The 14,653-nt window shown below is 42.6% G+C and overlaps 1 protein-coding gene across 2 annotated transcripts in view; it reads left to right on the forward strand.

Annotated features, from left to right (window-relative positions):
* LETM1 (leucine zipper and EF-hand containing transmembrane protein 1) overlaps positions 1-14,653 on the forward strand; it is a 60,381-nt gene that overhangs the window by 25,533 nt on the left and 20,195 nt on the right. For both annotated transcript variants that reach the window (XM_039541945.1, XM_039541946.1), the window contains exons 6-8: positions 10,937-11,140; positions 12,806-12,925; positions 13,442-13,573. In XM_039541945.1, the coding sequence (XP_039397879.1) occupies positions 10,937-11,140; positions 12,806-12,925; positions 13,442-13,573 (456 nt within the window). The remainder of the gene's footprint in view (positions 1-10,936; positions 11,141-12,805; positions 12,926-13,441; positions 13,574-14,653) is intronic.

Below are 14,653 nucleotides of genomic sequence, written 5' to 3' on the forward strand. Positions count from 1 at the left end.
AGTGTGTGACGTATGCTGAACAAAAGGTGCGCAGAAGTTTTGCTCTTTTAATTACAATTTATTGTGCTGAGATCTCACTTTGGTATTCTAGGTGGCACTTTCACTTTATCCAATGCATTTCCATTTTAATTCTCAAAAACAACATATCTCCTCTACCTTATGGTTTATTCCCTGTGTTAATGAAACTGATTCTAATGTTGAATGCATAGCAGCTTCCATATTACTATACACAGTAGCTAGCACTGGAACGTGGAATATGAAAAGTGAGAGAAAAATGTAAATTCTGTTCTAGTCAACTGGCTAGAAATTACATAATTGTAGCCAGATAAACTTGTAAAGTTTGAGGTAGCAGAGAAATCAGTGCAGACCTACTTAGTTGTAGTCTACTCTAGAAAAGGTTTGCCAGTATAGCTATATGCTGGCGTAAGTGCTTTTGCTAGTATAGCTTATGCTGATGCCCTGAATGAAATAAGCTATACTAGCAAAAGCATTTTTTTTTTTTTTTGGCCAGCATAACTGCCTACTTGAGGTCTTGCTGGTGTAGAAAATACACCAGATCGGCGGGTAGTGGTCGATCTATCGGGGATCGATTTATCACATTTAATGTAGACGCGATAAATTGATCCCCGATCGCTCAGCCGTTGACTCCTGTACTCCACCGCAGCAAGAGGCGGAAGCGGAGTCGACAGGGGAGCGGTGGCAGTCGACCCCGCACCGTGAGGGTGCGAGGTAAGTTGACCTAAGATCTGTCGACTTCAGCTACGCTATTCTTGTAGCTGAAGTTGCGTATCTTAGGTCGATTCTTCCCCCGCTTCCCCTCCCCAGTATAGACCAGGCATTTGTCTTTTATACTATAAAACTACTGTACAAGCACTATCATTGCAACACCCATGAGTTAAGGAAGAATTCCTGCTTTGCACATCAGGGTGCAGGGGGGATACAAGACTCAGAAAGATTAAGTGACTTGTTAAGGCCCTGCAAAAGATTGAGTGCAGAGCTGCAATTAGAACTCTGGAGTTACTGGTTTCCATCTCCAAGCTCTGTGTGCTAAACCACCCTGCCTCTGTGATTTAAGGAAACACATGCACTTTTATCTAACAGATCTTACCATTTTCATGTACATTATTGATTTGTAGGAGGATTAATGCGGGGAAGGGAAGCATTATTTAACTGTATTATTAAAGTAATTTAATGAGGTGCTAGTAAAAGATAAATGCATAGCAAAGATATTTTAGATCAGTTCTGTAAATTTTAAACTTTTCTCTTCCTGTTGGTATTCCAATTAAAATTTAATAACACAATATCTTGCTCATTTACACACCTTGCTTGTGAAGGGAAGCAGAGGTACGGCACTTGCATTTTTAAGGATAAAACATGTTATATATCTTTTGGCACTACTTGGTTTGTTTATGATGTGCCATATCATGCTAAAGGGACATTGTCTGATCAAATTTGCCCTGGAATTTAAAGCTTTGCAATACCTAATGTCAATAGAAATGTTTCTGTGATTTTAAAAAAAAGGGGGTGGGAACTGTCTTGGATTATCATTCCCCTTAATGTTTGCAACCTGCAAGAGGCTTCCAGGGACACTGATTAGAAATGAAGTATAAACAAAAGCGAAAGTGACTTTTTTCCATTATCCTATCTCAGAGAAATGCAAAAAGTAAAACAAACAAACAAAAAAACCTATACTTAAAATTATTTTGGTTCTAATGCTCTCTGTAGCCTAGGATGTTTCATCAACTCCTTTCACCTAGTAATGTTTTGGGCCCTGGCTGAACATGAAAGACTAAACCTGTAGGTGTGAAAGATAGGGGGTGAAGGGGAGCTCCCACCAGTGAAGTCTAGGGGCTGCATTCTGAGAAACTTCGGCTCCTCTGTCATGCTAACTTTGGTTGTGGGTATATGTGCATGCAGCAATTTCTTCTGGGATTCTGTCCCTAGACCTTGCTTGGGTGCTCTATTGTCCATAGCCTCTGGGTAGAAGGTTTATGTTAAATTTGTAGATCCTTTAGCTGCAAGAAGGGAGGAGCTTTGTCTTTTTTCCTTGCCTTTCACCCTTGCAGCAGTCAAGAGGCTCTGGTTGAGAAAGTCTGATACTCTTTCCTTCTGTCAGAGCATTCTGACTGTCATAAAGTGGGGTGAGGGATCAGGAAGGAAAAAATTAGAGGACAGAACAGAAGGGCTGCTGCTACTTTGAGTAGTATCCCTATGGGCACTCCACTGTAGGTGCGGCAGCGCCTTCTGCGCCTGGGATCGGAGATCTTCGGTAGCAGTGCTCATTAGGCTGCACATGTACTCCTCCCTGTCTCAATCCAAGGGTGGCATCTATATATGTTCTGTCCGGTCCAACCGCCTTTGGTCTGGGACAGAATCCAGAGCAGAGCCCTTCTACCTCAACCTTTAGAGACTCTTTCCTTAACTTACCTTACATTAGTAGTGATTAACCATTTTCTGTTAATTCACCCCCCCCCCAATAAAATCTTTTAGTTTACTCCGCCCTTCCCGTTACCTTATGCTTTCCCTGTTTCCTGCTCTCCCCAATTGGGAGCTCTCCCCCTCGGGACTATGCTGGGATTCCCCAGGTACAGGAGGTGCTTCTCTTGTCAAAAGGCCTTTCCCATGAGTGACAGTCACTCACAGTGCATCTGCTGCCTCAGTGAGGTCCACATCGCACAGAAGTGCACCCACTGCACCAGCTTGACCACTTGGGCCCAAAAGGACTATGAACTCGGACTAAATATTCTCCTCATGCAGAATTCTCTATGGCCAGCTTCGGACCCTCACCCTGATGCCTTTCTGGCATCGCTCTCACCCTTGACTTAGTCATCATCTGACCCCTGCTTGCCACGGCCATCCAAGACAAGAAAACATTCTTAACAGGAAGAAACAGACTACTACATCGCCTGCTGAGGAACTACCTCAGAGAAGCCATTCCTTGCAAGGATAGTAGCCTCAATATCATCAGGGGTGAGACTTAGCTTCCATGACCATCTAGGTACCTCTGGCATTGGAGCTAAACAGAAGTCCAAGGACCCTAATTGGGCAGCACCACAGGCAGACACCGTCTCTCAGGACTGAGCAGCACAGTGCAAGAGTTTCCGGAATGGTACCGAGTGCCTCATCCAAGACAACTTCAGGTGTTTTGTCCCCGGCAACTGTTTTGGCACTGACCAAATCCTCGGCACCGGGCAAGATCTTGGCACCAAATAAGCCATCTACACCATCTATTGGCTGCTCGAGGGAATGCACTCTGCCCTCAGCACCAATAGCTCCTTCACTTTCCAAACAACCACCGGTGCTGATGATGCTTCTGTCTGCTCCACAGCAGTTCAGATATCCAAGGGACCTGGTCATCTATGATATGCCTGAGTCTCTGCTTTTCTGTAGAGAGCTCTCAACAGCCCATGATCTTCCCTGGAGTCACAACACTACTCCACTTCACCACTGAGAAAGGATGGTGCAGTTCCCAGCAAGGAAGAGGAGGAAGAGAACGAAGAGTACTCTGTTCTACCCACATATCCAGAACACACACACAGACAATTGGCTGCTCGTTTGTGTTATCTGGAACCTAGAACCGAACCAAGACCCTGGTACGGATGCCCGTAGATGCAACCCACGTGCCAGTTCTTTCACATTGGCTGTGCACCCAGTAGGGCCAAACTGCCCAAAGAGCAGAGCCAGAAATATTCATGATCGCCATCCTCATCCATCTCTCAACTACCTGATGTCGACTCAGTAATGATGCAGGAACAGCAGAAGGAAGCTCCGCTTCTCCTCCTCCTTCTCCGATGAGGCCATCATGCCACCACCTCCTATGTCTGCAGACAATTTCAGACACTTTCAAGAACTATTCCGCAGAATCACAGCATCTCTCTCGATCCTGCTGGAGAAGTCAAAGAGCAACAACTCAAGGTGCTCGATATCCTACACACCTCCACGTGGACAAAGATAGTCCTCCCTATTAATGAGGCCCTCTTGAGTACTACCAAGGTGCTCTGGCAGACCCCAACATCCATCCCGCCAGCCGCAGGCGAATTGACAAAAAATACTATGTTCCCACTAAGGACTTAACATTTCTTTTTTCCCATCCTACTCAAAACTCCCTGGTCATCAATGCAGTACACCAGAAGGGACACCAGTACCACCCCTGGGACTGGAAGTGACTAGACTTGTTCAGTCACAAAGTATATTATTCTGTGACACTCCAGTTCCATATCGCCAATTACGGGGCTCTTATGGCCAAATACAATCATGTGAACTACAGTAGAACCTCAGAGTTACGGACACCTTGGGAATGGAGGCTGCCTGTAACAGTGAAATGTTCGTAACTCTGAACAAAGCACAGTTCAGGCTCCAGATCCAGCAGCTGACACGCCAGGCCAGAAGTTTCCTTGCAGGCAGCTTCTTTCCCTGTCTTGGACTGAGTTTGCAAGCTTGTCCCATGCCCAGCTGGGGTGGGGTGAAAGTGGCACAGACCCCAGTACTGCTCCTGCTCTGCTGGCTCTGGCTGCTTTGGGCTGGCAGCTCCAGCATCTTCCACTCTTAGCTATAAGTGGCTACTCCACACATCGGGGTGCGGTGGGGACAGGCAGCCCAGATGTGCCTACCTTTAAGATGCAATGCAGGCACAGTACAGTATTTGCTCTTTTTATATATAAATAAATATTTTTGGTCCCTGCTGCTGCCTGATTGGTTATTTCCGGTTTCACGTGGTGTCTGGTTGACCGGTCAGTCCGTAACTCTGGTGTTTGTATCTTTAAGGTTCTACTGTATTCTAAAATACAGGAATTCTGTCAACATTTGCCAGATCAGATGAAAAGAAGGAGCAATTCCAGGCACTCGTGTCTGAAGGACACCTTCTCACCTACATGGCACTACAAGCCTCCCTGGATTCCGCAGACACAGCTGCCTGCTCCATTGCAACGGCCGTGGTAATGAGACAAGAATCATGGCTTCACCTGTCCGGATTCCCTAAAGAGGTGCAGACCATGGTTGAGGATCTACCCTTTGAGGGTTCCAAACTACACCGCTACCTCGATATAACACAAATTTGGATATAACATGGTAAAGCAGTGCTGCGGGGGCGGGGCTGCGCACTCTGGTGGATCAAAGCAAGTTCAGTATAACACGGTTTCACCTATAACGTGGTAAGATTTTTTTTGGCTCCCAAGAACAGCGTTATATCAAGGTAGAGGTGTATTTGCTGAGCGTACTGATGAATCCCTTCATTCTCCAAAGGATTCTAGAGTGACTCCACTCTCTCGGCACATATTGTTATATCAATTACCGATGAGACATCGGGGAAATATCGGCATACCCCAAGATCCCAACCTCCACCTTTCACACCTCATTGTCAGTATGGCACACAACAAAGATGACAGAGATCCCCTCCAAAGTGCAGACAAACGCTGCTTCAGGGGGCTACTTCTCATGCATCTTCATCTAAACAATTATTTTGAAGGTTTGATTGAGGCCCCAAGAAGCCTTCCCCTCCCCCCCCTTCCAGTTGCTGCAACCATCTTTAACAACTTGCTGGTTTGGCCATCGTTTAGCCCTCTTTTATCCATCATGGCAGCAAACCATCAACAAAGAAATAATCAACAAAGGATACTCCATTTCATTCCTATACCTCCCTCCCAGCCCTCTCCAAGTCTCTCTTCAAGGACCCTACTCACAAACACCTTCTGTGGAAAGAAATTAATCACCTTCTGCAACTGGGAGCCATAGAACTGGTCCCATCCCAACATAGAGAGAGAGAGAGGTTTTTATTCCCACTATTTTCTGATCTAACAGAAATCCAGCAGGTGGAGTCCAATCTAGACTTACGAAACCTCAACAAGTTTATCAAACTGCAACGCTTTAAAATGGTCACACTATCAATCTTTATCCCAGCGCTGGAACAGGGGGACTGGTTCTCGGACCTCAACCTCCAAGATGCATGTTTTCACAGCACTATATACCCTGCTCACAGACGATCCCTCAGACTCATTCTGGGTACCTATCATTACCAATACAGGGTACTACCCTTTGGACTCTCTACAGCCCCTCGAATATTCTCCAAAGTCCTTGTGGTAGTGGCAGCCTACCTATGCAAACAAGGCATCACAATATTCCCATACTTGGACTATTGTCTCCTCAAGGCTCCCTTGCAGTTCACGCCATATAAAAGTTGATGCATCTTTTCCTGAACATTGGCCTTCAAGTAAACATACAAAAATTGACACTCACTGGTACAACATCTGGAGTTTATTGGGGAACATCTGGATGTGATACAGGCCAGAGCCTGCCTTTCAGCTCACGGATTTTCTACAAGTCGACTTTGTAGCCACTGTGAGAACCAGGATGTACTTCCAACTACTTGATCATATGGTAGCAGCCACGTTTGTGGCCAGGTTGCACACACGCTGTCTGCAGGCGCGATTGTGTGTGGTGTATCTACCTCACAGAAACCATCTTCACAAACTCTTATCCATGCCTATCAAGATCAAGGACTCACTGCACTGGTGAACACAACCCCAAAACGTCTGTATGGGGTCCCTTTTCTCCAATCAACACAGTCCCTGACTCTAACAACCAGCGCCTCCCTAAGTAGTTGGGGAACATGCCTTAAGACCAACACAATGCAGGGAATGTAGTCCCCCGCAGAATCCTCCATGCACATCAACCTTTTAGAACTGCGAGTGGTTCGCAATGGGTGCCAACGTTTCCTACCCCAGATCAGACATCGGACCATAAAAGTAATGACCAACAATATCGCCTGCATGTTCTACATCAACAGACAAGATCCCACTCCCTATGCTTGGAAGCACTGAAATAGTGGAACTGGTGTATTCAATATGACATCAACATTTTGGCTGCATATCTTCCTGGACACTGGAACACCATGGTGAACTCCCCTAGCAGACGATTCTCACCAGACCATGAGTGGGAACGAGAGATGAGTCCTTCAGCACATATACAGCCACTGGGGATTTCCCCACATAAATATATTTTTGCCACAGCAGAGAATGCCAAATGCTCTCAAGTCTTCTCATGAGTGGGTCTAGGCCATGGGTCTCTGGGAGATGCTTTCCTTATTATATGGGATGCTCCAGTATTCTACACCTTTCCACTTCTTTTTCAAGGTACTTCATAAAATACAGGTGGAATGAGCCAGAATCATCCTCGTAGTCCCAACGTGGCCACGACAAATTTGGTATCCTTACCTCCTATAAATGATAGTATGTTCTCCGATCACCCTGCAATTGATTCCGTACCTCCTCTCTCAGGATGCGGGCTGAATCATCCTTTTATCTGAAGGCATGGCTCCTTCCTGGTTTTGGGATTCAGAAATGACCTGTTGAGAGGCAGCAAAAGAGGTTCTCTTAAATAGCAGATGTGGCATAACTTGCCATACTTCCAAAAATGGGAAAAATTCAGATCCTGGTACACAGCCAATCATGTCTCAGCAATGAACATCCTGTTATCACTCATTCTAGATTAGAGGCCTGACCTTTTTAAGCTCTAGACTGTCTTCAAGCTCCGTTTGTACGCACTTTGCTGCCATCCCAGCATTCCAGCCCAAAATAGATGGCTATTCAATATTCACCCACCTGCTTGTGAAGAGTCCTTTAAAGGCCTTTTGCACTTTTACCCTCATGTACAGGATTCCAACCTCACCTTGCGCTGTCTCACCAGACCACCGTTTGAGCCCATGAAAACAGTATTTCTTGTAGTATTTCTGCCTGACGAATAGGAGAAATAGGGGCTCTCATGGCATACCCCCCATACACATTTTTTCATAAGAACAAGATCATATTATGCATCCACCCAAAACTTATCCAAGGTGCTGTCCTCGTTCCTTTTGAATCAACCTAGCCACCTTCCCTGCTTCTTCCCAAAGCCACATACCAACCAACATGAAGTGACACTACACACCTTGGACGTTAGGTGAGCATTAGCAGCAGAGGTACTGGAATTTTGTCTGCAGATACAGGAAGAATACCACTGCATTGATTCACAGTGAGAAGGTTAACGTTGCAACCAGAAAAGCTAGTAGCAATTTAAAATATGGTTAACTTATTCAGAAATTGATGACATAGGTCCCCATATTCCCTAGGGATATTTTCTTACTTCCCTGTGATGATGGGTAAGAGAATTTTTCAAGGTTTGCCTTCTGTGTGTGTGTGTGTGTGTATGTGTGCGCGCACGCACGTGTTGTCACAACTACAATTTAATCATTTGCAATATGAGACAAACTTAATCACATTCACTTTCCTTACATCATACAGTGCAGATACTAGAATAATAAAAGTCTAGACTGCTTCCCTTTTTCTTTTTTTATTTTTTAATCCAGATATTTTAGGTGCTTCGTTAGTGATATACTTATCTTTCTCAGTGCCACTGATTAAAGCCCTACATGATGTGGGGTTTGGGAGTTCCTAAATCTTTTAATGCATATGTGAACTGAGAAAGCTAGTTCTGCACCCTCAACAGATTTTTGGAAGCATCAGGCTATAGTTTTTTTTTCTTTGCCTGTGACAGATATGATGATCATAAAAACTGGTGAAATTCAAACTAAAACAGAAGAGAAAATACTCCTGTTAGAAAGATCCCTTTTGCAGGCTACTGTAGTGGATCAGTGTTTCTAATTTCTTCTGAAGCTAACGTAGCAGAGCAGAAGGGCACTCTTAAACTGTAAAATGCATCTTCTTGTTTTACCTCCCTCTCTCCAACTTGTAGCCTCTTCAACGCAGGGACACTCTTGAGGTTGATGCAGTCATAGCCTTTCTTACCTCCCAAATTTCTGTGTTCTCTGGTTAATAAAAGTTCATCTGATGACTGGAAAACTATCAGCCTCTCAGAGAATGAACACATTCCCAGATTTCCAGCTGGATGATCCAGTGACAAAACTTCATAGTGCCGGTTTTGTTTAGGTGTCTGAATATACATGAGATGCTAGCTCAAATAATAGTCGTCAGGCAGAGTAGGATTCCCAATACTCTAAGTCAGGAGTGGGCAAACTACGGCCCGTGGGCCACGTCCAGCCTGCAGGACCGTCTTGCCCGGCCCCCGAGTTCCTGGCCCGGGAGGCTAGCCCCCGGCCCCTCCCCCGCAGCCTCACCTTGCTTGCTCCACCGCCAGCGCAGTGCTCTGGGTGGCAGGGCTGTGAGCTCCTGGGGCAGTGCAGCTGGAGAGCCCAGCCTGACCCAGTGCTCTGTGCTGCGTAGTGGCGGCGGCAGAGGCAGCAGCAGAGTGGCCTGGCTCCAGCCAGGCGGTGTGACTGTAGCGCCGCTAGCCACCGATGCTCCAGGCAGCGTGGTAAGGGGGCAGAGGGGGTTTAGGGTAGTGGTCAGGGGGTGGGGAAACGGGGTTGAATGGGGACAGGGGTCCCGAGCACAGTCAGGAAGGAGAGAGGGTTGGATGGGGCGGCTGGGGGCAGTCGGGCAGAGGTTCAGGGGACAGGGAGAAGGGGTGGTTGGACAAGGAGAAGGGGCAGGGGTCCTGGGGGGCCGTCAGGAAAGAGGAGGGGTTGAATGGGGCGGTAGGGGTCTGGGGGCAGTCGGGACAGGGAGTGGGGGTGTGTGTGGATGGGGTAGGGGTCCCGTGGGAACGTTAGGGAATGGGGGGGCAAAGTTGGATGAGCAGGAGGTGTGGTGTGTGTGTGTGAGAGTGAGGAGGGACCCTGCATACAATTTATGAAAATGCAACCCCAGCGCCAAAAAAAAAACCCCCCCCGCTGCTCTAAGTCAAGCTTGTACAGCTAATTTCAGGCATACCAGCTTTTAATGTCTAAGAGAAATTAAAAATCATTGTCAGAAAAAATACATTTCAGAAACCTCTAAAGATTTAGCTATTTTTGTTCAGACTTAATTAAATACTCTGGAATGATCAGGGTTCTAAAATAAAATGGAATCATTAACCCGTAAGGTTCTTTGAATTCCATATCACTGGTAGTGCATTAAACAATGGATGATGTATAACTTCTAAATTTAAAAAAAAGTGCAACTTGTATGAAGATGAATCTTCAGCCATGGCATGTTGTGTTCTTGGAGCAAGTTTAAAAAAAAAAAAAAGAAGAGAAATCCTCTTGTTTCTCTGAATAACTATTCCAGTTTCTAAATTAATTACTTTCAGCTGCCAATAGGCATTATCGTATATGGTGGTAAGTGTGATGTTAATCATTTAATAGACAGTGCATTTTCATCCAGAAGGATTCCAAGTGGTTTTCAAATTACTGTTAGTACACAGGAATAATGTCACTTGGAAGTACAGACTCTTCTGCTGTAGAACATGGTAACAGTATATAGCAATATTACGAACTAGGTAAGGACAGGAAGTGAAATGTATTGTATCCGTTTGCAACTGTAAGAAGAATTTAGATAATTTACCGAAATTAGCATTTGACAAGGATACCAGAGAGCAAAAAATGCTGTTGCATCTTTAATAATCACAACTGAGGATTTCTGTTGTACCTCCAACAGCTCAGCGCTCCTTAGCATTCTTTTATATTGACTGCATACCTAATGGAAGAGAGAAGCTGTTATCACCCCTTCCTGTAGCACAGGGTTTTTCTTGAAGATGTCATGTTCAAGTCCTGATTAGGCTTGGATCTGTTTAGGCCACCACTCAAGATGATATAGCTACAGTAAAACTAGTAAATATGCTTATGTATTCCCAGATAATCAGTGCTGTACTGTATCAGAGCACTGATTTATTTGTATACGAGCCCATTCAGATTACACAATGCAGACTGTTCTGTTGACAACCTTTTATTTGCTGTGAAAGACAAAAGACTCTGTCTGAATACACACTAATTATACTTATGTGAAAACATTATGAATAATTGGAATTGGAACAAAATTTTTTAGTTAAGAACTGTACAGTACTTATTGCTAAAAGCTATATTTATCCATTAAACTTGTTTTGAGATAATATTTTTGATTTTTCTTAGATCCGAGAGACTGGTGAAAGACCTAGTAATGAGGAGATCTTACGGTTCTCTAAACTGTTTGAAGATGAGCTTACGCTGGACAATCTTACTAGGCCTCAGCTGGTGGCTCTCTGTAAACTGTTGGAACTTCAGTCAATTGGGACAAATAACTTTCTGCGCTTCCAGCTGATCATGAGGTTGAGGTCCATGAAAGCAGATGACAAAGTAAGTCATTTTAGTCATGCTTTGATTTTAAAAAAAGGAAAAAAAAAAAAAAGCTTATCTATTCCAATGCTATAATTAAGTTTTTGGCAGAATTTGATTTTTATATTTATATTTTTGATGGATATTATCAATTTTATTTTAAAGCTTTTAAAATTTTTTTTGTAGATCTAAAATTTCACAGTTGTGGGAAATTATAGGGGAGGAAGACAGTCATTATTTAATGACTTTTGAGATTCAAAAAGTAATAACTTTTATAATCATTAACATAAAATGTCAACATCATGTCAAAACATACATAGTAAATATCCTTAATCAAACCTTAATAAGTTTTAAGCAGTATATTTCTTACTTTGCCTATCAGTACATTTTAAAAATTATTATTGATGGAAATATTGGTTTGTGTGTATGGTGAAATCGACATTTACCAACATTTATGGATAAAAATCTAATTTTATCAACTGTAGCTGAAATATGCAAATGTTTTGTTTCTAAGCATCTACTTATTTTTGTCTCAAAGTTTTATTAATGCTAATCGTATACTTCAGCAAAAAGACTGAAGCCTTAAAATTAGGTGAGCTTCCTCAATTTAGGAAAGAACTGCTGGCCCTTTAAAAATAAGGCAAAAAAGGTATAGCATTGGGGCTAGAAACATTTGGTTAGTGCGCTAACCTTAATTTTTTTGATGTGGTCACAGAAAGATGGACTTGATGATTTTGTTGTGTCTTTTGCTGGCCATTTGCACTCATCGTCCTCACTACACACTTTACCATGACTGGCAATCTCTCTGTTCAGGAGGGCTAGAACTGAAATGTTTCATGTTAATTATGAATATATTAGGTCTGATTACATTGACACAACTGTTTTGGAGAAGCTTGCACAGTGTGTGCCTGCACAAACAGTGTTGTTAATTGAACACTTTTCATAAGTGCCAAAATCCAGTAGCTTTGATTTGTTCTGAAAAGCCACTCGTGTTTTAAAGGAAAACTTACTTTTCAATTATGGAAGTTTTGGGAAGGCAAGTCCTGCTTTATGAAGGACTTCTAGAGACAGATAAATATTAAGCAGTGAAAAATACTAGTTTTCTGATTAATAAATTCACTGATACAGGCAGTACAGTTCTGAATCATCTCCTATAACTACAGCTCATTAACCTACCTCTCCAGTTCTTAAAATCTGTCCAATAGGGATCCATGGAGGTAAGGAGTAAGCATGGATTTGATAGGACTACCCATTTGGAAAGTTCAGGTATATGTAAATTAACACTAGATTATTTCCTTTACATTTACAATACCATTTTAATCTTTTGATTTATGTACGTTCCCCCATTGATCTGTGCTTGTAACTACCATTCATGACAATAGGAATAGCTCAATTAGAATGAAAGGGAAAATATTTTTGTAAGTGTAAACTTCATGTCATAGAAGTGATTAAAATATTTAGCAAGAAAACCCAGTGCAGTTCTGGAACTTTTAAAATAATTAATTCTGCTTGAAACGTGCAACATTTATGTTGTCTATCTCTTGTTCCAAACATTGCGGCTCTCTATTTTTTTATCATCACAGCAGCCCCTAGTGGTCATTCTAAACATCTGTGTGCTTATTGTTTTCCTGCTAACATTTTTACATGTTCATTACATGTGAGGTGTTTATTTTACATCTTGTATAGCTGATTGCAGAGGAAGGAGTTGACAGTCTGACTGTTAAAGAACTGCAGGCAGCATGTAGAGCAAGAGGTATGAGAGCTCTTGGCGTAACAGAAGAACGACTAAAGGAACAACTTAAACAGGTACATGTCCAGTAAGATCACTTCAGTACTTGTTTAATCATAAAATAGTAATACTTTTCTGTATAGGCATATTATATAAATGAGCAATATGGGTATTGGCTTTTACTGAACCTGTTACTATTTTCTGTATATATTTAATGTATATAAAATTTATATACATTAATCAGACTCAAATTATAGAGCTTTCATAAATTGTGACTTGGGTCTAAGACAAATAGTTCTAAAGTTGATGTACACCTGATCTACCCTTTGTCGCTTTTTGATCCCGTGTGTACCTTTTGTTTAAGAGAATGCAGCTCTGGCATTTATTGTACATCGTGGCTTTCTTCTTAAGATCTCAGTTCTGTTTGGAATACATTAGTAACATTAGTAAAAAATTTAAAATATAATTTACACTTTTTTGTGTGGTTTTATACTGTATCTAGAAAATAAGTGGTAACTTTCAATTTGCTGTGGAATTCCTATTTTTCTGTGTGATTAAAATGTAACTATATAGGTATATCTATTGAATTACAGTGGCTAGAGCTGCACCTGGACCAACAAATCCCCACTTCATTGCTTATTTTATCCAGAGCCATGTATCTTCCAGATACACTTTCACCAGCTGATCAGCTCAAAACAACACTCCAGACACTACCAGAGAGTGTGGTATGTATTACTTTATATAACCAGTACACTGTCTTTCAACAAAAACTAGTTTTTCAGAAAAACTGGCATTCTGTGTGTATATATAAGTACTGATCATATTATTAGTGTTAAGTGTTAGCTTTGTATTGTCCCTGTGTAAAAAGTGTAGCCACTGTGATGTACTTAGATGAACAATGTATTAGTTTGCTTACCTGGATGACTGGCTGATCAAAAACAGCTACAGCTGTTGAAAATTTTGTATGCACTACTGCAGGTCGGAGTGACTAGGCAGCAGTTGGAAGACTTTTATTATGCATAGTGCTGGGGAAAGCCTAACTGTCCTTAACGGGAGGCTCTGAGGCACCTTGAAAGCACACAGAAAAAGGTGGCATGTACTGAAGGGCTGACCAAAGAATGACCCTCAAGTCAAATGTATCCTGCTGCACGTTCATCTTTAATCCACAGACATGGCAGGCAAAAAACCATAGGTCTAAGCTTGCAGTACTACGTCTCAGCATGAGGTAAAGAACATAGTGAGCAAGATAAAGATCTTAAGGTATGTAGCCTTTGCAGGCTCCACTGCCGTGTTAAAGATGGTTACAGTGAGGGTGGCTGCAGTCTGAGTTATGCAGATTGTGACCCTCTGACTCCTGCAAGCTTCTGTGCAACGCATAAATTTCTCTATCTGCAAATTCAAGTTTCTCTGCTGGTCACCAGTTGAAAATAAATAAGAGGCAGCCTGGCTGTCTCCTCTTTCTTCTTCCATTAAGAGCAACGTATTTGATGAGCCAAACTGAAATATCTCTGATGTCCAAAGTCCTGGAGTAAGCAGGAGAAACTAAAATTTGACTGTTCTACTGCTTTGTAGAGAGAGAGGGAGTCTGGCCAACTCTTTATTAGTGAAGCATTTTAAGAGCATGCTGTATCTGAAATCTTGCATTAAAAATTAGTCATGGGAGATCAGCATGATTCTCAAAACACACTAATTCCTCTTTGGAATCATCATTACTTGGCTCAGTTATAATTAAGCTTTCTGACAAGTATCTTGGGAGTAGCTTTTTCTCACAGATTTCTTGAGACACAAAGTTTTAATCTTCACCA

This window comes from Mauremys reevesii, linkage group 5, assembly GCF_016161935.1.
Source record: "Mauremys reevesii isolate NIE-2019 linkage group 5, ASM1616193v1, whole genome shotgun sequence".
NCBI classification, from domain to species: domain Eukaryota; kingdom Metazoa; phylum Chordata; order Testudines; family Geoemydidae; genus Mauremys; species Mauremys reevesii.